The sequence below is a fragment of the Babylonia areolata genome, chromosome 28 (assembly GCF_041734735.1).
Source record: "Babylonia areolata isolate BAREFJ2019XMU chromosome 28, ASM4173473v1, whole genome shotgun sequence".
NCBI classification, from domain to species: domain Eukaryota; kingdom Metazoa; phylum Mollusca; class Gastropoda; order Neogastropoda; family Buccinidae; genus Babylonia; species Babylonia areolata.
The window spans coordinates 12434925-12457435 of NC_134903.1; the positions used below are offsets into that span (position 1 = coordinate 12434925).

The following is a 22511-nucleotide window of genomic DNA, read 5'->3' on the forward strand; positions in this document are numbered from 1 at the left end:
TACTGAGTGAGTTAAACTGAAGATAAAACAACAGGCTGCCTATCTGGGTAGAGCTGACTGAGTGCTGCCTTTGGGCGCTCATCATTCAGTTCCTGTGTCATTCAGTCAGGTTTTAGTCATGCACACACACACACACACACACACACACACACACACACACACACACACACACACACACATTATATATATGTATGATAGTCAGTCGTGTTCGACTATGACCATCAGAACAGCAGAGGAGGCAACTGCTGTTCCGACTATTTGGGCTAGAATTTGATTATAGTGAAGAGTGTCTTGCCCAAGTTACATCCATATCCCCACTCTCTCGGCCAAGAGGGTTTTAGGACAGTTGGCGTTGGGATGGTTCCCAAAGGCCAGCTAGCCCACAAGGCTGCAGCACTAAGAGCCAGAGCAATTTTGCCTCCTAGTTTTGAGAGTCATAGTCCTTCACAAAAGACTAAACTGTAAATGGTTTCCCATTGACTGGAGAAACCATGGATAATACAGCTGTCACTTTGCTGTTGGCCCAAATGTAAAATTATGTCAATCTGTGCTATAAGCCGAGTGTTCACACACACAAACACACACACACACACACACACACCATTTATGTATATTTTTTTTACCCCATCATATGGGCAGCCATACCCTGTTTTAAGGAAGTGTCTGGGTTTGTTCCAATGTACCTTTAATTTACCTGTGTGGTAGCTGAATTGGTAGCGTAAGCAGCACTGACTTGAAGTTGTGCACCTTGTGTATGGAGAGAGTTACAATTCTTTACTATTCGTTAAACCTATTTTAAGGGTTATGCATACAATACAATACAACACAGTACAACAGAACACAATACAATACAACACAGTGCAATAGAATTACAAAACAAAGAGTTCAGAGGGGTTGGTATCTTTTCGTGTATGTGTGTGTGTGCGTGTGCGTGCGTGCGTGTGTGTGTGTGTGCGTGTGCACATGTGCATGTGCATGTGTGTGCATGCATTTTCTTTAAGATTTACATGTCTGTGCACTTTTATGTGTGTATGGGGGTGTGTGTTTGCGCATGTGTCTGTGCGAGTGTACGCGTAACCAGACAGTTCAGTGTCCGTGCGTGTACACATACGACACGCGTCGTCAACACGCGTCTCTGTGTCTCTCTGCTGACCACAGCTGACGCAGAGAGTGAGGGTGGTGGTGAGGGACCAGCCGGCCCCCTCCTCCCCCCCAACCCTGTCGAAACCTGCAGGGAGCCAGGCACAGTCACCACGGCAACAGGACCAGGTGGAGGTGATGGAGGAGGACGGGCAGCTGACCATCACTGGCTCCATGGCTCAGGTGCTGCACACCTTGACCCAGGTAAGAAGGGGGTGTGGTGGGGGTTGGGTGGGGTGGGGGGTGGGGGACGCACAGTGTTCGTCGTCGTCATCATTATCTTCATGTTATCATTCATTATCTTCCATTCTTTCTGGATGACAGGTGCTTGCGGACCCACTTTACTCATCATTGTATCGTTATTGTCATCATCATCATCTGATCACTGTTATCATCATCATCTTTTCAGATGACAGGTGCTTGCAGACTAATTTTGATCTTCATTAATCACCATTATCACCATCATCATCATATCATCATCTGATCATCATTCTTTCTGGATGACAGGTGCTTGCGGGCCTACTTTACTCAGCATTTATCATCATTATCACCATCATCATCGTCTGATCATCATCATTAACATCATTCTCTCTGGATGACAGGGGCTTGCAGACTCACTTTAACCATCATCATCATCATCATTGTCAGCATCATCGTCATCGTCATCGTCAACTTCATCTCATCATATCATCTTACTGGATGACAGGTGCTTGCAGACCTACTTGAGCTAACGTCATCATCATCATCGTCATCATCACTGTTGCTGTTGTCGTCGTCGTCGTCGTCATCTGATCCTCCTCCTCCTTTCTGGATGACAATGCTTGCAGACCCACTTTAGTTATCATCATCATCATCACTGTTGTTGTTGTCGTCGTCATCATCTTTTCTGGATGACAGGTGCAAGCAGACCCATTTTATTTGTCATCATCATCATCATTGTTGTTATTGGGATTATCATCATCATCGTCATCATCATCATCAAGTGTTGTACTCTGGCAAAATTCTGTAGAAGAAATCCACTCTCATGGGTACACAAGTATATATGCATACACTTAAGGCCTGACTAGGTTATGCTACTGTCGGACATCTGCCTAGCAGCTGTGGTGAAGGGTAGAATTATGGATTTGTTGAACGTATTGCTTCCTTGAGAAACTCAAACAAACTGAAAATGCTATAGAGAAAGCAAAGACAGGATCGACTTATAGGTAGAGAAAAAAGTATGATTCGAGGGGGCAGAGTCGAATCGAGTACACAAATGGTAAGAATACAATAACATCAAGCCACATGCAGCAAAATAAGGCCAAATGAACATGCTTAATAGCAAAAAAAAAAAAAAAAAAAAAAAAAAAAAGCGTAAGACAAGACAGAGCGTAAACCTGACAAGATGGTGTTGAGAGCCTTGGCGAAAGGAAAATGATTCAGCGCTTGTAGTTTTTAGAGGCATTTGATGGCTAAGAGTGCCTGACTCGTCCTCAGAAAGAAAAGATCTGAGCACATCACTCCTCTTTTGCAACATCTCCACTGGCCCCCTGTCTCACACAGAATAAAATACAAGATCAGTACTCTATGTTATAAATATATTCACAAATCTGCCCCTTCATATCTCTGTGGCTGCCTTCACCTCTACACTCCATCTCGCTCTCAATGATTGGCTTCGAATCCACTCTGTTTACGCATACCCAGATTCAAACACTCGACTGCTGGCCGCTGTTCTTTCTCTGTCTCTGGATCTTGTAATTGGAATGAACTTCCTCTTTCGCTTCGTCAGATCTCCACACTCAGCTCTTTCAAGTCTGGCCTTAAAACCCACCTCTTCCCAAAACAGCCTCCCTTCCCTGCCTCTTCCTTGTCTTCAGTTTCTCCAGTTTTAGAGTTATGCATGCGTGTGAATGACTGGTGTGAAAGCGCTTTGATTTGTTTCTGCACAAGATTCAGCGCTATATAAATATGATAATAATTATTATTATTATCTGTTATACCCATGAACTGGTCTTGAAATCAGTTGCACAGAATTGTCAGCTTCATTGTGTTGGAATTGTTGTACGGCTCAAAAACCAATATGCTTTTTAGTTTTTATTTCTTCATTTTGGTTTGGGTGTTCCTGCCTGTGGCAGCAGATAGTGGTACAGTATTTTCATTTTTGGAGGCTGCAGTGTGTTAACAGCAAGGCTTAAAATTTCTGAAAAATGTATACATGTTTATACGATTATTAGTGTTTTCTTAATTTAACTTTTTTTTATTCTAAAGTGTGTAAATGAGTGCTCTTAGCACAAAGGGAGAAAACTAAGCATGTTTGGATTGAGTGAATGATTTCACTGTGTGGAGTTATTCCACTTTTGTTTTGCTGCTCTTTTTCAGACTTCCAAGGTTTCTAGCAAACCACAGCATATTCTTTTTGAGTTTTTTTTCTCTCTTCCACATTGCTGAGTGAGAATTGTTACGCCAACCTGTGTGAGGCATTACTTCCTTTCTTTCAGTTGTCATGACTGACTTAAATTTCTTCAAAAGCTTGTGCATTGTGCAGATGAAAAAACAACAACAAAAAAACAACAACAAAAAAAAAAGATTGTGAGCTATACTGGAGGTAAATTCCCAGTATTTTGATTAAACAAAACAAAGTTATTTATCCTAATTTCACTTCGTTATGAACTTTCCGCTTTGTGCAGATGAAGAAGGAAAAAGACGAGGAGAGCTGTGTCGGAGAAGCGTCAGATCCAAGGGAAACTACTCTGGACAAAGAAGTTTGCGGTGATGAAAACAGTGGAGCATCCGTCTCCTCAGACAACCAAGTGACGACGACGACAACAACAACGTCGATGACAACGACGATGTCAGCATGGCAGGAGTTATTGGCGGTGACGGTTTCGGCAGGAGTGGGTCGTGGGCAGGAAGGTATGTACTGCTGCGTGATGTCTTTATTTTATTTGTCTGTTCATATTCGTTTATCAGTTATCTATTTCTTTATTTGTTTATTCATTAATTTATCATTCATTTATTCATTCATTTATCATTTATTTATTCATTATACATTTATTTATTTATATTCATTCATTTACTATTCATTTATTTATTCATTCATCTATTTATATTCAATCATTTATTATTCATGTATTTATTCATTTATTATTTGTTTATCTCTTTACTATTTATTTCATTTCGTTTTCCCTCAAGGCCTGACTAAGCTGGTTGGGTTATGCTGCTTGTCAGGCAACTATCGTTTAGCAGATGTGGTGCAGTGTATCCAGATTTATCCGAACGCAGTGACACCTCCTTGAGCAACTGAACTGATCCATGTGGGAGAAGAGTGGAATTTTGGAAGATTTCCCAAGAGCTGGGCATAAAATCACAGTTAGTTTTGTTTTTTTTCCCACATGGAATTATCATCCAAGGAACGTTCCAGAATCAATCGGAGGTCAGTCGGAAACAAAGTCATGGACATTTACCTGTTTTTTTTTTTTCCAGTCCTCTTTCCTTCACGCAGTTTTCTGCCAAAATTTAAGAAAGGACTGGGCACTCAACACGCAATCAGTCTTCGGAAGTTGCAGTTTGTGGACAATGTGCTGGCATAGTGGATTGATCTGATAAGAAACAGGGTGAATGAAAACGGCTGAAAAAACAGTTTAACAACCACATACTTAACCGTGACCCACTAGTGCAGACTCTGGCAGGGGTATGACATTCCTGTCCTGTGCAAACTACTATCCGCCTATGCGGAGAAAACGAAAGTAGCTACGGCTGATAATCTCCTGGAAGTAGGTGACCTCCCCTTTGCCACCCTGCCTAGCGCCCTCTTTTTCCGGCAGCCATCTTGACTCCTGTTCCTGTGCTCTTCATACGGCTAAGTTTTTTCGTACTATAAATGTCTTTGATTTTGTTTCCAGTTGACCGCCAATTGATTGTTGAACTTTTCTTGTTTGATAACATGAAGAAAAATTTGCATCAAAAGCTCTGATTTGCTGCCCTCTCCCGCGATTAGACCAGTATATGCTGCGGTGTGATGTGAGAGAAGAGCAGAATCATGGATGATGGGCTTCAGAAATCAAACATTTTCCAGCGATGATGCGCTCATTTAGCACTGATGCCTGAGGCAGAGCCTGCTGATTGAACATTCAGAACGTTTTCTGTCTTTCGGTCAAACACCAAGTTTATTCATAATTTACAACTTTGAATCGAAGCAACAACAGTAGAAATCTTTCCAATACAACTGTTGAATAATGTGTTCACCGTTACGATTTTGCACATGAACAACAATCGCTTATGCTTCTTCATGAGTTGAATGATCAGACTTTCAAGCAAACAACAACCTCTGCAATTACTCAACGTCTTCTTCTTCTTCTTCTTCTGTGTTTGTGGGCTACAACTCCCACGTTCATTTGTATGTACACAAGTGGGCTTTTATGTGTATGACTGTTTTTACCCCCACCATGTTGGCAGCCATACTCTGCTTTCAGGCTGCTGGAAAAAGAGGAAGCTAGTCAGGGATACAGAGGGGAGGTTACCCACTTCCAGGAGGTTATCAGCCGTAGTTACTTTTGTTCTCTTCGCATAGGGGGATAGTAGTTTGCACAGGACAGGAATCAGACTCCCTGCCGGAGTCTGCACTAGTGGGTCACGGTAAGTATGTTAGATAAACATAATTTTAGGAAAAAAATTTCCTTTCATAATTAAACAGACTTGCAGACAGGAAAAAGGTCCTGTGAGCAGCATGGAATTAGCGCACATAAAAAGAACCCATGGCAAAATGAAAGGATGTCCTTGGCAGAATTCTGTAGAAAAATCCACTATAATGATAAAATAAATACAATTGCAGACAGAAAAAAAAGAAGAAAACTGTATGGATGGTGCTGCGCTCTGTTGGTGCACTCTCCCAAGGGAGAGCAGCTTGAATTTCATGTAGAGAAATCTGTCGTGACAAGAAAAGTTATGCAAAGAAGTTACAGTACCACTTATATATAAGGTACACTGTCTGTTTCCCTCCTCTTCTCTTCCTTTATTTTTTTTGCAGCTGTTTTTTTTTTCTTTTTTGTTTTCCGTTTTCTTTAGTGTCTGACAAATTTTCTGTTTCTACATGATAATGAATATCATAGTAATAACAAGGAAGTAATGGTGAAATTGTGTAGGAAATTTGAAAGACTTTTTTTCTTTTGATATTCAGGCTGACAGATAATCGTAGCAGTATTTCATTTTGAAAGTGTCAGTTTACAAAGCAAATATTGAACAACATGCAACCCCCCCCCCCCAACCCCCCAGCCCCCTTCTAAAAAAGAAAAGTTCCCTGATAGCAAACATGTGCTGTGTTTTATATTATTGTGACAGGTTCCGGTCAGAAGACAGAGCAAGCGGATCCCAGCTGCGGAACAGAGCAGCTTCCTTCCCAGCATCCCCCATGGACTCCCCTCGATCATCCCACCATCACCCCCACAGTCCCCACTCCCAGCGTCGCATCCTCCGGTGGCGCCCAGAACTTGGGTCACACAGAACGGGCCGCTCAGACAGACACTGGCACTGCACACTGTGCCATTGACCAGGCCAGCATCGCTCGTCACCATGGCGACGACACAGACGCCCCGGCTGAACTGAACACTGATGGTGAACAGAACGTGTCACGGAGTGACACCAAGACAGAGGGTGTGTTCGATACCAGAAAGGAAGTTATGACAGAAGGTGGGCATGAATATTCTGCTTCATCATACAGATTATTTCATGTACAGATTTCCCATCAAGGTGGCTAAACTTCATCAAGAATATTTTGATTAACAGCAGCTATTTCATATACAGATTTCCCATCAAAGTGGCTAAACTTCATCAAGAATATTTTTGATTAACAATGGCTATTTCCTATACAGATTTCCCATCAAGGTAGCATCAAGAATATTTTTGATTGACAGCAGCTATTTCATATACAGATTTCCCATCAAGGTAGCTAAACTTCATCAAGAATATTTTTGATTAACAGCGGCTCTGAGTGCGTTTGGTTTTCACAAGTGTTCCATAGTCAGGATTTCTTTGGCTGAAATGTCAGTCTAAAAGTCTAAAAGATTTGTGCATTCAGTCCTGGAGAAAATCACGTGAAGAGAGTACTGAATGTCTGTTTTATAGGAGCATCAAACTTATTAACATTTCACAAGAAAAATATATCTCACAACATCCAGATACATACACATCCTTTAAGTTTAATGCAGTGGAGCGATGGCCTAAAGGTAACGTGTCTGCCTAGGAAGCAAGAGAATCTGAACGCACTGGTTCCAATCACAGCTCAGCCACCGATATCTTCTCCCCCTCCACTAGACCTTGAGTGGTGGTCTGGACGCTAGTCATTTGGATGAGACAATAAACCGAGGTCCTGTTTGCAGCTTGCTCTTTGCGCACATAAAAGAACCCACGGCAGCAAAAGTGTTGTTCCTGGCAAAATTCTGTAGAAAAATCCATTTCGATATGAAAAGCAAATAAAACTGCGCGCAGGAAAAATACAAAGAAAGGGGTGGCGCTGCAGTGTAGCGATGCGCTCTCCCTGAGGAGGCAGCCCGAATTTCACACAGAGAAATCTGTTGTGATAAAAAGAAATACAAATACAAAACAGTAATCACAAACTACAGATTGAAACAGGAAGAAGAGAAAAGGTGAAGACAAGAGAAAACAGAATCGGCAAGGAGCGTAACTGTTGCCGATGGATTTGATTTTGCTATGACGGGTGCAATAGCTGAGTGGTTAACCCTTTCATTGCCTGAACCCCCTTCATGTGTACACGCAAGCAGAAGATCAAGTATGCACGTTAAAGATCCTGTAAAATCCATGTCAGCGTTCGGTGGATTATGGAAACAAGAACATATATCACCATGCACCCCCGTGAAAGCGGAGTATGGCTGCCTACATAGCAGGATAAAAACGGTCATGCACGTAAAAGCCCACTCGTGTACATATGAGTGAATGTGGGAGTTGCAGCCCATGAATGCAAAAGAAGAAGAAGAAGATTTTGTTATAGAATGTTAAAAAAAAAAACATTGTAATTCGAAACAGATTGATACAATGTAAATATCTTTGCTTTTGTCAATGTTCAGTTCATGCAATTTATTCAATGCTGGGAAAAAACAACAACAACACAACTTGAATTAAGTAAATTCATAAAACTTGGAATGGTGTGCAACTTTAAGTAACATCTGGAATATACTTGTCGGTATGTTGAAGTTTGATGTGTTTTGTTGTGAATTGTTGTTATCAGTATTGTTGTTGCTGTTGCTGCAATGATCATGAGGATGGTCATCATCATCATCATTATTGTTGTTGTTGTTGTTGTTATGGTGGTGGTGGTGGTTATTCTATTAGTATTTGTTGTTGTGGTTATTCTGTGTGTGTGTGTGTGTCTGTGTCTGATTCAATGTGTATACATTGTTACTGTATCCTCCACACCCCTTGAAGGGGCAAAAGAAAAAAAAAAAAAAAAGAAGAAAAAAAGAATCTTTGAATACATACCAGCTTGGATGTCTCTGCAGTCTGCATGGGAGGGGAGAGCACTGTGACCGAAGTGCCCAAGGCTGAACCTGTTGGGCAGTGGGAGGACTCTGGGAGGACGTTGGCTGCCATGGTGATTGTGAAAGCACTGTCGGGGTCGGTGGGTGCAGTGAACTGCCCTCAGGCACAGACGTCAGGGTCGGGGTTCACCGCTAGGGGTGAGGATGGTTCATACGCTGCTGTACACACTGCACTGGCTGCCGATACAGGTGGGTGGATGGACGGGTGGGTGGATGGACAGATATGGATACTTATACAGCACCTATTCTCGGTCAGGGATCAAGCTCTTAGCGCTTTACAAACACGGTTGTCACTTGCACAACGCTGAACGCTGACATGGATTACAGGATCTTTAATGTGCGTGTTTGATCTTCTGCGTGCGTATACACACGAAGGGGTTTCAGGCACAAGCAGGTCTGCACATGTGTTGACCTGGGAGATCAGAAAAATCTCCACCCTTTACCCATCAGGCGCCATCAACGAGATTTGAAACCAGGACCTTCAGATTGAAAGTCTAACACTTCAACCATTTGGCTATTGCACCTGGGTGGGTGGGTGGGTGGGTGGATGGATGGGTGGGTGGGTGGATGGATGGATGGGATGATGGATGGAAGGATGGATGGATGGGTGGGTGGGTGGATGAATAGATGGGTGAATGGATGGATAGGTGGGTGGGTGGTTGGGATGATGGATGGAAGGGTGGGTGGGTGGATGAATAGATGGGTGAATGGATGGGTGGGTGGGTGGGTGGATGGGATGATGGATGGAAGGGTGGGTGGGTGGATGAATAGATGGGTGAATGGATGGGTGGGTGGGTGAATGGATGGATGGATGGGTAGGTGGATGGGATGATGGATGGAAGGATGGGTGGGTGGACGAATAGATGGGTGAATGGATGGATGGATGGGTGGGTGGATGGACGGACAGATGGATGGATGGAAAGATGTATGTATGTATGAGTTTTGTTGTTGTTGTTGTTGTTGTTGTTGAGTGTTTTGTTTATAAATATGTATGTATGTATGTATGTATGTATGCGCGTGCGCGCGTGTGTGTGTATGTATGCGCACGCGCATGTGCGCGCGCACACGTGTGTGTGTGTGTGTGTGTGTGTGTGTGTGTAGTAACACTTACAAGAAATAACAAGGAAAAGAACAATGATGTAACTAACAACAACAACAACAACAGTGAGGGAAGAAGAAGCCTAACACCACCACCACCACCACCACCATCACCACCAACAATAATAGTTAATAATCAACATCATAACAATGATGATAACCATGATACTAACAATAATATTGTATGATAGTCACCCGTGTCCGACCATGACCATCAGAACAGCAGAGGAGGTAACTGCTGTCCCGACTACCTGGGCTAGAATTTGATCGTCAGCGGAGGGTGTCTTGCCCAATGTTACAATTGTACACCCCCACTCTCTCTCGACCTAGAGGGCTCTAGGACAGCAGGCATTGAAATGGTTCCCCAAAGACCAGCTGACCCCCTGAGGCTGCAGCACAAAGAGAGCCAGTGCAGTCTTGCCTCCTAGTTTGAGAGTCAATAGTCCTTCACGAAAAGACTAAGCGGTAAATTATTTCCCCATTGCAATAGGAAAACCATAGATGATGCAGCTCTTACTTTGCTGTAAACATTATGTCAGTCTGGGATATAAGCTGAGTATGTGGCCAAGTAATGATACTACTACTACTACTGCTACTACTACTAGTACTACTACTACTAGTACTAGTACTACTACTACTAGTACTACTACTAATGATAATGATAATAATAATAAAATCTGTGATATAAGCTGAGTGTGTGGCCAAGTAATAATGATGATGATAATGATAATAATGACAATAATGATGATGATGATGATGATGATGATAATGATAATAATAAAATCTGTGACATGAGCTGAGTGTGGGGCCAAATAATAATAATAATAATAATAAACAACCACGTATGTCAATCTGATATAAGCTGAGTGTGTGGCCAAGTAATGATGATGATGATGATGATGATAATAATGATACTAATAAAACAATAACAATAATCATAATAATCATGTTGATAATAATAATGGTGGTGATGATGATGATGATTATGATGAGAAGAAGAAGAATACTAGTAAGACGAATAAGAATGGCTCATGCAGCAGTGATGATGTATATCTGCACAGCGAGGGAGCAGGCAGCCCATCAACAGCACCACCACCATGGCCAACAACAGCAACAACAACAACAGCAACATGAACACCACCACCATGGCCAACAACAGCAACATGAACACCACCACCATGGCCAACAACAGCAACATGAACACCACCACCATGGCCAACAACAGCAACAGCAACATGAACACCACCACCATGGCCAACAACAGCAGCATGAACACCACCACCATGGCCAACAACAGCAACAGCATGAACACCACCACCATGGCCAACAACAGCAACATGAACACCACCACCATGGCCAACAACAGCAACACCAGCAACAACAGCAACATGAACACCACCACCATGGCCAACAACAGCAACATGAACACCACCACCATGGCCAACAACAGCAACAACAGCAACATGAACACCACCACCATGGCCAACAACACCACCAGCAACAACAGCAACATGAACACCACCACCATGGCCAACACCAGCAACAACAACAGCATGAACACCACCACCTTGGCCAACAACAGCACCAGCAACAACAGCAACATGAACACCACCACCATGGCCAACAACAACACCAGCAACAACAGCAACATGAACACCACCACCATGGCCAACAACAGCAACATGAACACCACCACCATGGCCAACAACAGCAACACCAGCAACAACAGCAACATGAACACTACCAGCATGGCCAACAACAGCAACACCAGCAACAACAGCAACATGAACACCATCACCATGGCCAACACCAGCAACAACAGCAACATGAACACCACCACCATGGCCAACAACAGCAACACCAGCAACAACAGCAACATGAACACCACCACCATGGCCAACAACAACAACAACAACAGCAACATGAACACCACCACCATGGCCAACAACAGCAACATGAACACCACCACCATGGCCAACAACAGCAGCATGAACACCACCACCATGGCCAACAACAGCAACATGAACACCACCACCATGGCCAACAACAGCAACACCAGCAGCAACAGCACCATGTGTCAGTGCTGTATGAGGACACAGTGGTCTGTGAGCTGTGTCAGGCTGTGTGTGGGAACGAAGAGCAGGTGAGAGGGGGGGGATAGGAGGCTTCTTTTTCTTTTTTGACTCACTTGTGTAAACAAAGTGAGTCTATGTTTTAACCCAGTGTTCGGTTGTGTGTGTGTCTGTGGTAAACTTTAACATTGACATTTTCTCTGCAAATACTTTGTCAGTTGACAGCAAATTAGGCATAAAAATAGGAAAAATTCAGTTCTTTCCAGTCATCTTGTTTAAAACAATTTTGCACCTCTGGGATGGGCACAAAAAAAATAAAAAGTGAAGCCTAATTATATGCAAACTGCATTTAAAGTTATATTTATATTTTTTGTACTCTCTAAACTTGGCACTTTGATCTCATATTCTGACTCAACAACAAGAGCAGTCATTATTATCATTTTTTGTTCAAACAGGAACTTCTTTTGTTAAGCATGGAATTTTTATTTATTTTGCAAACGTTTTTGGTGCAGATAGTAAAAAAGGGAAATTACTCTGTAATTAATGCTAGGGGACTGAATTTATCACAAGTGAGTCTTGAAGGCCTTGCCTCTCTTGTTCTCTTTTTTTTTTGTTGTTGGGTAGAGTTGAGTTTAACGCCCTATCGGCAGTGAGCCCTTAAGGTCAAGTTGTCCGTGGCTGTGGTCTTATCCGGGGGGTGGGTGTGTGTGTGATGTGGTCAATGCGTTGGTCCTGTGTTCTTGTGTGGGGGTGTGGTCCTGGTTGCCGGTTCGAGGGGGGGTCCTGGCTGTGTTCTGGCCGCCGGTGATGTCTGCAGTCCGTGCTGTGTCCTGGCTGTGCTCGGGTGTTTGTTATTGTTGAAACGAACCTTTTTATATTTCATTCTTTCACATCCAGAGTACGTTGATTTTAATTACACATACTTAAATGATTTTACACATTATCTTTAGGTACATCAGTACAAAGTGTATTAATTCTATCTTTAACTTTAGGTACATCAGAACAAACTACGTTGTTCTAACATCGTGTCAAGGTAGGTCCATCAGAACAAAGTACCTACGTTAATTCTAGCATTAACTTTAGGTCCATCAGAACAAAGTACGTTAATTCTAGCATTAACTTTAGGTCCATCAGAACAAAGTACATTAACTCTGTCCATACGAACGGCGAAAGAGACGACGTTTACAGCGTTTCATCCCAGTTACCATCATCAAAATATTGCAAGCGGAACGCTCTTATACTGAAGAGGTGAATGTTGACAAAGAATACCACAGTTCTGACGACGGAAGCTAAAGGTTGGGTCATTCAGACACCCACTGGACATCCGAGGGGTCTGTGTAGAGGAGAAGAGAGGACTGGCCGTACTGAGTGAGTTAATTATAACATTAACTGTAGGTCCATCATAACAAAGTGTGTTAATTCTAACATCACCTTCAGGTGCATCAGAACAAAGTATGTGCACTCTAACATCACCTTTAGGTACATCAGAACAAATTACGAATATTTTAAAATTAACTTCAGGTACATCAGAAACAAAGTACACATGTTCTAACATCACCGACAGGTACGGATGCACTTTGTGGAGGTGCACGGCTCCAAGGACACGCCCTACACCTGTGAGGTGTGCAGCGTGGTGTTCCCCCAGAAACGAGGTCTGCTGACGCACCTCAAGGCCAGGCACCTGGGCCCCAATCACACCTGTAAGGTAGGTGGGCGGTGTGTGTAAACTTGTAACCACATCATTGTGTAACGATTGTTGTCAGAACTGTTGTCCAGATCTATGGGAAAAAAGTTTTTTTGTCTAATGAGACAAGAAAAAGAGATTAACAACACAGTAATCTTTGTTGTAACTGTCGTGCAGATCTGTGGGAAAAATTTTTTTGTCTAATCAGACAAGAAAGAGAGATTAATAACACAGTAATCTTTGTCGTAACTGTTGTGCAGATCTGTGGAAAAAAGTTTTTGTCTAATGAGACAAGAAAAACAGATTGATAACATAGCAGTCTTTGTTGTAACTGTTGTGCAGATCTGTGTTAAGAACAAACGAATCAATCTTTTTTTAATGAGGGAAGTGGAATAAGCATGCAATGTTTTTTTATATCCAGCCCTCAGGGCAAAGAGAAATGAAATCAAAATGTTCACAAGATAACAAAAGGTTATAGAAATATATACATGACATTCAGATACACTCAGTTGCACAGCAAGCATTTACAAGTACATAATCATGATACCTGCATTCATGACAATAATATATATGAATATAGTAATGAAAGAGAGATAGAGTGTGTGAGAGAGAGAGAGAGAGAGAGAGAGAGAGAGAATGAATTAATTTTATTTCTGAGGGCATTAGAGTAGGCAAACAATTGCTTTTTCTAGCCCTTGAAAGGGAAAAATGTCCAAAGAAAAGGTATGAAGAAGATCCCAAGAAATGAGTAAATGTTTAACAAATTGATAGAAATACGAGAAAAGAAACAACATTATAATAAGCATCATATTTATAAGAAACAACACATATTTTAAAAAAATGCGGAGTGAGAGAGAGAGAGAGAGAGAGAGAAGAAAAAAAAAGTGAGAAGTTTTGAGTTTGGGTGCTACTGTGTAACCCATCCAATGAAATAACAAAAACTGGTTGATAACACAACAATTGTTGGTTGTAATTCACATCCAGGGAAACAAATTTGTGTTGGGGTGCTACCTTCTAACCCATCCATTGAAACAACAAGAACTGGTTGATAACACAACAATGGTTGGTTGTAATTGTTGTCCAGATCTATGGAAACAAGTTTGTGTTGGGGTGCTACCTTCTAACCCATCCAATGAAACAACAAAAACTGGTTGATAACACAACAATTGTTGGTTGTAATTGTTGTCCAGATCTATGGAAACAAGTTTGTGTTGGGGTGCTACCTTCTAACCCATCCATTGAAACAACAAAAACTGGCTGATAATTCAACAATCGTTGTTACAACTGTTAGTGTTGTGCAGATCTGCGGTACGAACTTTGAGTTATGGCACTACTGTCAAACCCATCTGATGAGACAGTAGTATATATGATAGTCAGTCGTGTCCGACTATGACCATCAGAACAGCAGAGGAGGCAGCTGCTGTTCCGACTATTTGGGCTAGAATTTGATTATAGTGGAGAGTGTCTTGCCCAAGTTACATCCCCACTCTCTCTCTTGGCCAAGAGGGTTTTAGGACAGTTGGCGTTGGGATGGTTCCCAAAGGCCAACTAGCCCACAAGGCTGCAGCACTAAGAATCAGTGCAATTTTGCCTCCTAGTTTGAGAGTCATAGTCCTTCACAAAAGACTAAGCTGTAAATGATTTCCCATTGACTGGAGAAACCATTGGTAATACAGCTCTCACTTTGCTGTTGGCCTAAATGTAAACAGTAGTAACAGGTTAATGACACGGCGATCGTTAGTTGTAACTGTTGTCCCGACCTGCAGAAAGGAGTTTGAGTTGGGCTGCTGCCTTTTAGCCCATCTCATGCGACAACGAAAACTGTTTAATAACACAGCGCTTCTTGATGTATCTCAGTCTGTTGTCCAGATTTGCGGAAAGCAGTTTGAGTGTGGGCGCAGCCTTCTAACCTGTCAAATGAGACAACAAAATCTTGTTAAAACAAAAATCATTCCTTTAACTGTTGTCCAGATCTGCAGACAAACGTTCAAGTTAGGCCGCTACTGTCTAAACCATCTAATGAGACAACAAAAACTGGTTAATAACACAATGATCGTTGTTGTAACTGTTGTCCAGATCTGAGAAATGTAACTGTTGTCCAGATCTGAGAAATGTAACTGTTGTCCAGATCTGAGAAAAGCAGTTTGAGTTGGAGCATTACCATCTAACTTATCTGATGAGATAACAAAAACTGGTTAATACATTATCATACAATGATCATTGTTGTAACTGTTGTCCAGATTTGCGTAAAAGCAGTTTGAGTGTTGGAGCTACTTTCTTACTCATCCAATGAGACAACAAAAACTGATTAATACCACAGCAGTCATTGTTGTAACTGTTGTCCAGATCTGAGAAAAGCAGTTTGAGTTGAAGTGTTACCATCTAACTTATCTGAAAGGACAATTCATGCAGTGTGTGTGTGTGTGTGCGCGCGCGTGTGTGTGTGAGTGTGTGTGTGTGTGTGTGTGTGGTCACATTTTGATGTGTGTATGTAACATTGATGTAATGTGTTATGTTAACAAAAGTGTTTTTGTAAAGCACCTAGAGCAGATTTCTGGATAGTGTGCTATATATGTATCCATTATTATTATTATCTGATGAGACAACAAAAACTTGTAAATATGTTATTATACAATGATGGTTGTTGTGGCTGTTGTCCGGGTCTGCAGTAAGAATTTCTAGTTAGTGCACCGTCCAGCTGATCTGATGAGACAATAATAACAGGCTAATGACATAGCGATTGTTGATTGTTAATAATAATGATAATGGATACTTATATAGGACACTATCCAGAAATCTGCTCTGGGTGCTTTACAAAAACGCTTTTGTTAACATAAAACATTACATCTATGTTGCATACACACACCAAAATGTGACTACACACACACACACACACACACACACACACACACACACACACACACACACACACACACTGCATACATACATTTTAACATACATGTGAATCTAACAGCTACCCTAACACATACGCACACATAGGCAGGCACAAACTTACATAAACACACGCACACACAATACACATTTATATACATGTATGTAGTTATGTACACATACATATGTATACACACATAGTCAAGCACAGCTAACGCAAAGGAAGTGGACCTGCCTAAATTGAACTTACTGCTGAGGGAAAAGGTGAGTTTTGAGACGAGATTGAAAAGATGGGAGGGAATCAGAATGTATTTGTATTTTTTTGTATTTCTTTTTATCACAACAGATTTCTCTGTGTGAAATTCGGGCTGCTCTCCCCAGGGAGAGCGCATCGCTACACTACAGCGCCACCCTTTTTTTTTTTTTTTTTTTTAAATTTTTTTCCTGCGTGCAGTTTTATTTGTTTTTCAGATAGAAGTGGATTTTTCTACAGAATTTTGCCAGGAACAACCCTTTTGTTGCCGTGGGTTCTTTTACGTGCGCTAAGTACATGCTGCACACGGGACCTCGGTTTATCGTCTCATCCGAATGACTAGCGTCCAGACCACCACTCAAGGTCTAGTGGAGGGGGAGAAAATATCGGCGGCTGAGCCGTGATTCTCTCTCGCTTCCTAGGCGGACGCGTTACCTCTAGGCCATCACTCCACTGACGGAGCTTCCACGTCTTTGGCGATTGTTGTAACTGTTGTCCAGATCTGCGGGAAGCAGTTTGACCATGGGCGCTACCTCCTCACCCACCTGATGAGACACGCGGGCGTGAAGAAGTTTGAGTGTCCGGAGTGCGGCTTGCGGTTTTTCGAGCGGCACAAGCTGAAGTTGCACAGAGAGTTGCACAAACCGGAGGGCGAGCGCCAGTTGCCCTACAGCTGTGCACTGTGTGGGAAAAAGTTTGTCAACAAGGCATCGTGGACCGACCACTGCAACACCCATTCCGGCCATCGCCCTTTCGGCTGCGATGTCTGCGGGGCCCATTTTGCACACAGGTGAGGGTTTGTGTGTGTGCGTGGCGGGGGGGTGGGGTGTGTGTGTGTGTGTGTTTGTGTGTGTGTGTGGCGGGGGGTGGTGTGTGTGTGTGTGTGTGTGTGTTTGTGTGTGTGTGTGGCGGGGGGTGGGGTGTGTGTGTGTGTGTGTGTGTGTTTGTGTGTGTGTGTGGCGGGGGGTGGGGTGTGTGTGTGTGTGTGTGTGTGTGTGTGTGTGTGGCGGGGGGTGGGGTGTGTGTGTGTGTGTGTGTGTGTGTGTGTGTGTGTGTGTGTTTGTGTGTGTGTGTGGCGGGCGTGGGGTGTGTGTGTGTGTGTGTGTGTGTGTGTGTGTGTTTGTGTGTGTGTGTGGCGGAGGGTGGGGTGTGTGTGTGTGTGTGTGTGTGTGGCGGGGGGTGGGGTGTGTGTGTGTGTGTGTGTGTGTGTGTGTGGCGGGCGTGGGGGGTGTGTGTGTGTGTGTGTTTGTGTGTGTGTGTGGCGGGGGGTGGGGTGTGTGTGTGTGTGTGTGTGTGTGTGTGTTTGTGTGTGTGTGTGGCGGGGGGTGGTGTGTGTGTGTGTGTGTGTGTGTGTGTGGCGGGGGGTGGGGTGTGTGTGTGTGTGTGTGTGTGTTTGTGTGTGTGTGTGGCGGGGGGTGGGGTGTGTGTGTGTGTGTGTGTGTGTGTGTGTTTGTGTGTGTGTGTGGCGGGCGTGGGGTGTGTGTGTGTGTGTTTGTGTGTGTGTGTGGCGGGGGGTGGTGTGTGTGTGTGTGTGTGTGTGTGTGTGTGTGTGTGGCGGGGGGTGGGGTGTGTGTGTGTGTGTGTGTGTGTGTGTGTGTGTGTGGCGGGGGGTGGTGTGTGTGTGTGTGTGTGTGTGTGTGTGTGTGTGTGTGTGTTTGTGTGTGTGTGTGGCGGGCGTGGGGTGTGTGTGTGTGTATGTGTGTGTGTGTGTGTGTGTGTTTGTGTGTGTGTGTGGCGGGGGGTGGGGTGTGTGTGTGTGTGTGTGTGTGTTTGTGTGTGTGTGGCGGGGGGTGGGGTGTGTGTGTGTGTGTGTGTGTGTGTGTGTTGTGTAGTTATGTGGCAAGCACTTAGTGACAGTGTCATGCACTTGAATAATCTTTCAAATAAAACCTTTCTGAATCACAATGATTTTCCGTAAGTTTCATATGAGGATACCATTTTTGGTATAACAAACAGTATACTGTCTCGATTTATAATACAGTAGAATACAGCAGACTTTGTGACAGTGTTGTGCACTAGAATAATGTCTTAAACAAATTGTTTTTTTTAAGCACAATGATTTTGTATAGTTAATCTAAGGATACCATTTGTGGTGTAACAAATTTGGTATAACAAACGGAACGCTATCCTGATGTATAATACAGTAGAATACAGCAGACTTTGTGACAATATTGTGCACTAGAATAATGTTTCAAACAAAACATCTTTTTTAGCACAATGATTTCCACAAGTTTGTAAGGATACTGTTTTCTATGTGTCCCCCCCCCCTTCCGTATTTTTCACTTCTGGATTTAACCCCCAGCCAGCCGAACCACATTTTTATTTCTACATTTCATTTTCCCCTCGAAGCTGCTGGTCGGGCATCTGCTTTGCAGTTGTGGTGTAGCATTTCTGGCAGAGAGAGGACACGGGCTCTCAAGGCAATGGCAGAAGCAGCAGAAAAGAGTTCCAGCTGGATCTGGTCGAGGAGGAATGAATGTAAACTTCATAAGGATTAAATTTCCCTACTGAAACTATGCATACGATGGCTCAGTGGTTAAAATGTCTGCCAGAAAAGGTGACTCAGTCTTGAAGTGGCGACCCCCCTGGAGGCGCGGGTTCAAACCTGCTGAGGACCAGGAAAAAACAAAAGAAGAAAAGGTGGCAATACAAGGGCATCCAGGAGTCATGACCTGGGTGTGGCCCAGCCCGGCCCCGTTAGAGTGTAAGGAGTTAAGGGCCGAAACACTTGACTGAGGTGGGCTTCTTCTCTGAAGACACTGTACTGTCCATCTGTCCCCAGAGTTTCTTGTCACTTATCACTATAGATCTGTCGGAAAACACTGACGCCTCCTTGAGTAACTGAACTGAAATGAAATGAACTGAACTGAACTGAACTTCCTCCCTGCAGGGTGGGGTTATGGCGACACAGGCTGATCCACGAGAAAGTCAAGCCCTACGCCTGCCTGGTGTGCGCGCGTACCTTTGCCGTCAAGCCCAAGCTGGACCAGCACATGACCGTGCACACCAGGCTCTCTGAGCACGTCTGTCCTCACTGCTCCAAGGTGAGAGAGACTGTCACTGGTATCGTGTGCAGTCTTTTTTTTTTCTTTTTTTCTCTCTCTTTCAGCTCTTTATTTTATTATTTTATTTTATTTTTATTTTTATTTTTATTTAATTTAATTTTATTTATTTATTTTTTTCCTGAAGGCCTGACTAAGCGCGTTGGGTTACGCTGCTGGTCAGGCATCTGCTTGGCAGATGTGGTGTAGCGTATATGGATGTGCCCGAACACAGTGATGCCTCCTTGAGCTACTGATACTGATACTGATCCTGATTTCAGTGAAGTCATTTTTTTTTTTCTTTGACTCTTTCATTGCTTGATGTTGACAGTGATGATGGTATGGATACTTATATCGCGCCTATCCTCGGTTGGAGACCCAGTTCTAAGTGCTTTACAAGCATGGTGTCATTTGCACAACAGGCTGCCTTTGTGGGTAGAGCTGACTGTGTGTGTGTGTGTGTGTGTGTGTGTGTGTGTGTGTGTGTTTGTGTGTGTGTGTGTGTTTGTGTGTGTTTACCCATTTTTATATATATTTTTTTTATAAAGGGCTTAGAGCCTTATTTAGAGAATAGGTGGCATATAAATTCACATTGTTTTTATTATCATTGTTATGATAATGATGATTATTGTTGTTGTTGCTGTTTTTTTTTTGGTTATTATTAGCATTATCATTTTCATTATGAATATCATGGTGATGATGATGATTACCGTAAAGTTCGGTCTATTGAGCGCACTGGTATATAAGCTGCACCCACTAAATTAAAAAAAAAAAATTGAACTTCATGCACACATAAGCTGCACTGGCTTATAAGCCGCGCTTATTACCGGTACCAGAAAACATACCAATACTACGCAAAAGCCTTCAATACTGTAGGTCATGAAATGAACACAAGCCAAAACAACACAAAGAAAAGCAAGCGAAAATACTGCTGGTGCCACAAAAAAATGAACACAACGAAAATAAGATCCATAATTTTGGGATAGTCACATTTATTCAACGTTGTCCTGGTCACTGAATCCACTGAAATCTTCGTCTTCAGTGTTGAAGAGAACCAGCACAGCAGGTAGTATTTTTATTGTTATCATCATGATAATTATTGTTGTTACAATTATTATTGTTGTTATTATTATTATCATCATCATCATCATTGTGGTGTGTGTGGCCAGGTGTTCACGACGTCCACCTCAGTGCGGCGACACCTGAACGTCTGCCCGGTGGCCCTGGTGATGAGCAGAACGGGGGAGCAAAGGGAGGCTAATCCTTCAGCACAAACCCTGGCCACGTCGCCCCCTACCCCCAGCCCGACATCCTCCCAGGACCTGGTGTTCGTGTGCGGGGAGTGCCAAGCCTGCTTCTCCACCCGTGCTGAAACCGAACGACACATTCTGACCCACGGAGCACGGGAGCGTGAACTGTCCACTTCGGGTTCCGAGCAGGTGGTGCTGGTGCAGTGTGTTGTGGCAGATTCTGCAGGGCTCTCGTTGGGTGCAGCTGACGTTGTGACAAAATCGTCACGCATCGTGTGGAACCAAGCTGCTCTTTCCAACGGCACATCGTCTTCAATGGAGCTGGGAGATTGGGCTGGTGGTGCATTGACGCGTTCTGGAATTCTATCAGGGCAAGCGACTCTAATTTCAGGAATGTCTTCCGAACAAACAACACTGTCTTCTAGAATGCATTCGGAACAAACAACACTGTCTTCTAGAATGCCTTCGGAACAAACAACAGGAATTCTGTCGGGACAAGGGACTCTATCTTCAGGAATGTCTGTAGAACAAGCAGCACTAACTTCTGGGACGTTTTCAGAGCAAAGAACACTTTCTTCAGGAGTGCTTACAGAACACACAGCTCTCTCAGGAACCCCTTCAAGGCAAGCAGAGCTGCCTCAGGGGACCACTGACCGCTCAGGAATCGTTTCAAAGCACGCGCTGCCAGCTAACAGCGTCACAGGAACCGTCACACAACAGCAGCAGCAGCAGCAGCAGTTGATGGAGGTTACGGATCCTTTGGAGGCTGGCTTCAGGCAGGCAGGGGACGTCGCCACAATGCTGCCAGAGACTGACGCAGGGGAAGAGGGGAGGCTGGAGAGCCGCACCACGGGCGATGATGACGATGATGATGATGATGATGATCACGTCGTCATGGTGACCGGTCCTGCCCACGTGGACATGGAGATGGAGGAGCAGACCCAGCTGGCTGCCACCACTCTGGCACACCTGTCGTCCTTGTGACTGTACCTGTTGTCCTTGTGACTGTACCTGTTATACAGGACCTCCTGTCATCCTTGTGACTGTACCTGTTGTACCCGTCATCCTTGTGACTGTACCTGTAGTCCTTGTGACTGTACCTGTTGTACCTCCTGTCGTCCTTGTGACTGTACCTGTTGTACCTGTCATCTTTGTGACTGTACCTGTTGTACCTCCTGTCATCCTTGTGACTGTACCTGTTGTACCTGTCATCCTTGTGACTGTACCTGTTGTACCTCCTGTCATCCTTGTGACTGTACCTGTTGTACCTGTCGTCCTTGTGACTGTACCTGTTGTACCTGTCATCCTTGTGACTGTACCTGTTGTACCTGTCATCCTTGTGACTGTACCTGTTGTACCTCCTGTCATCCTTGTGACTGTACCTGTTGTACCTGTCGTCCTTGTGACTGTACCTGTTGTACCTGTCATCCTTGTGACTGTACCTGTTGTACCTGTCATCCTTGTGACTGTACCTGTTGTACCTCCTGTCATCCTTGTGACTGTACCTGTTGTACCTGTCATCCTTGTGACTGTACCTGTTGTACCTGTCGTC

The 22511-nt window shown here is 43.6% G+C and overlaps 1 protein-coding gene across 1 annotated transcript in view; it reads left to right on the top strand.

Annotated features, from left to right (window-relative positions):
- LOC143301865 (uncharacterized) overlaps window positions 1-22036 on the top strand; it is a 31255-nt gene extending 9219 nt beyond the window's left edge. The window contains exons 4-12 of the mRNA XM_076616282.1: window positions 1159-1344; window positions 3807-4032; window positions 6457-6804; window positions 8631-8858; window positions 10829-11910; window positions 13404-13544; window positions 17169-17458; window positions 19559-19712; window positions 20879-22036. Coding sequence (XP_076472397.1) covers window positions 1159-1344; window positions 3807-4032; window positions 6457-6804; window positions 8631-8858; window positions 10829-11910; window positions 13404-13544; window positions 17169-17458; window positions 19559-19712; window positions 20879-21943 — 3720 coding nt within the window. The 3' untranslated portion in view covers window positions 21944-22036. The remainder of the gene's footprint in view (window positions 1-1158; window positions 1345-3806; window positions 4033-6456; window positions 6805-8630; window positions 8859-10828; window positions 11911-13403; window positions 13545-17168; window positions 17459-19558; window positions 19713-20878) is intronic.
- The last annotated feature ends 475 nt before the right edge of the window (window positions 22037-22511 follow it).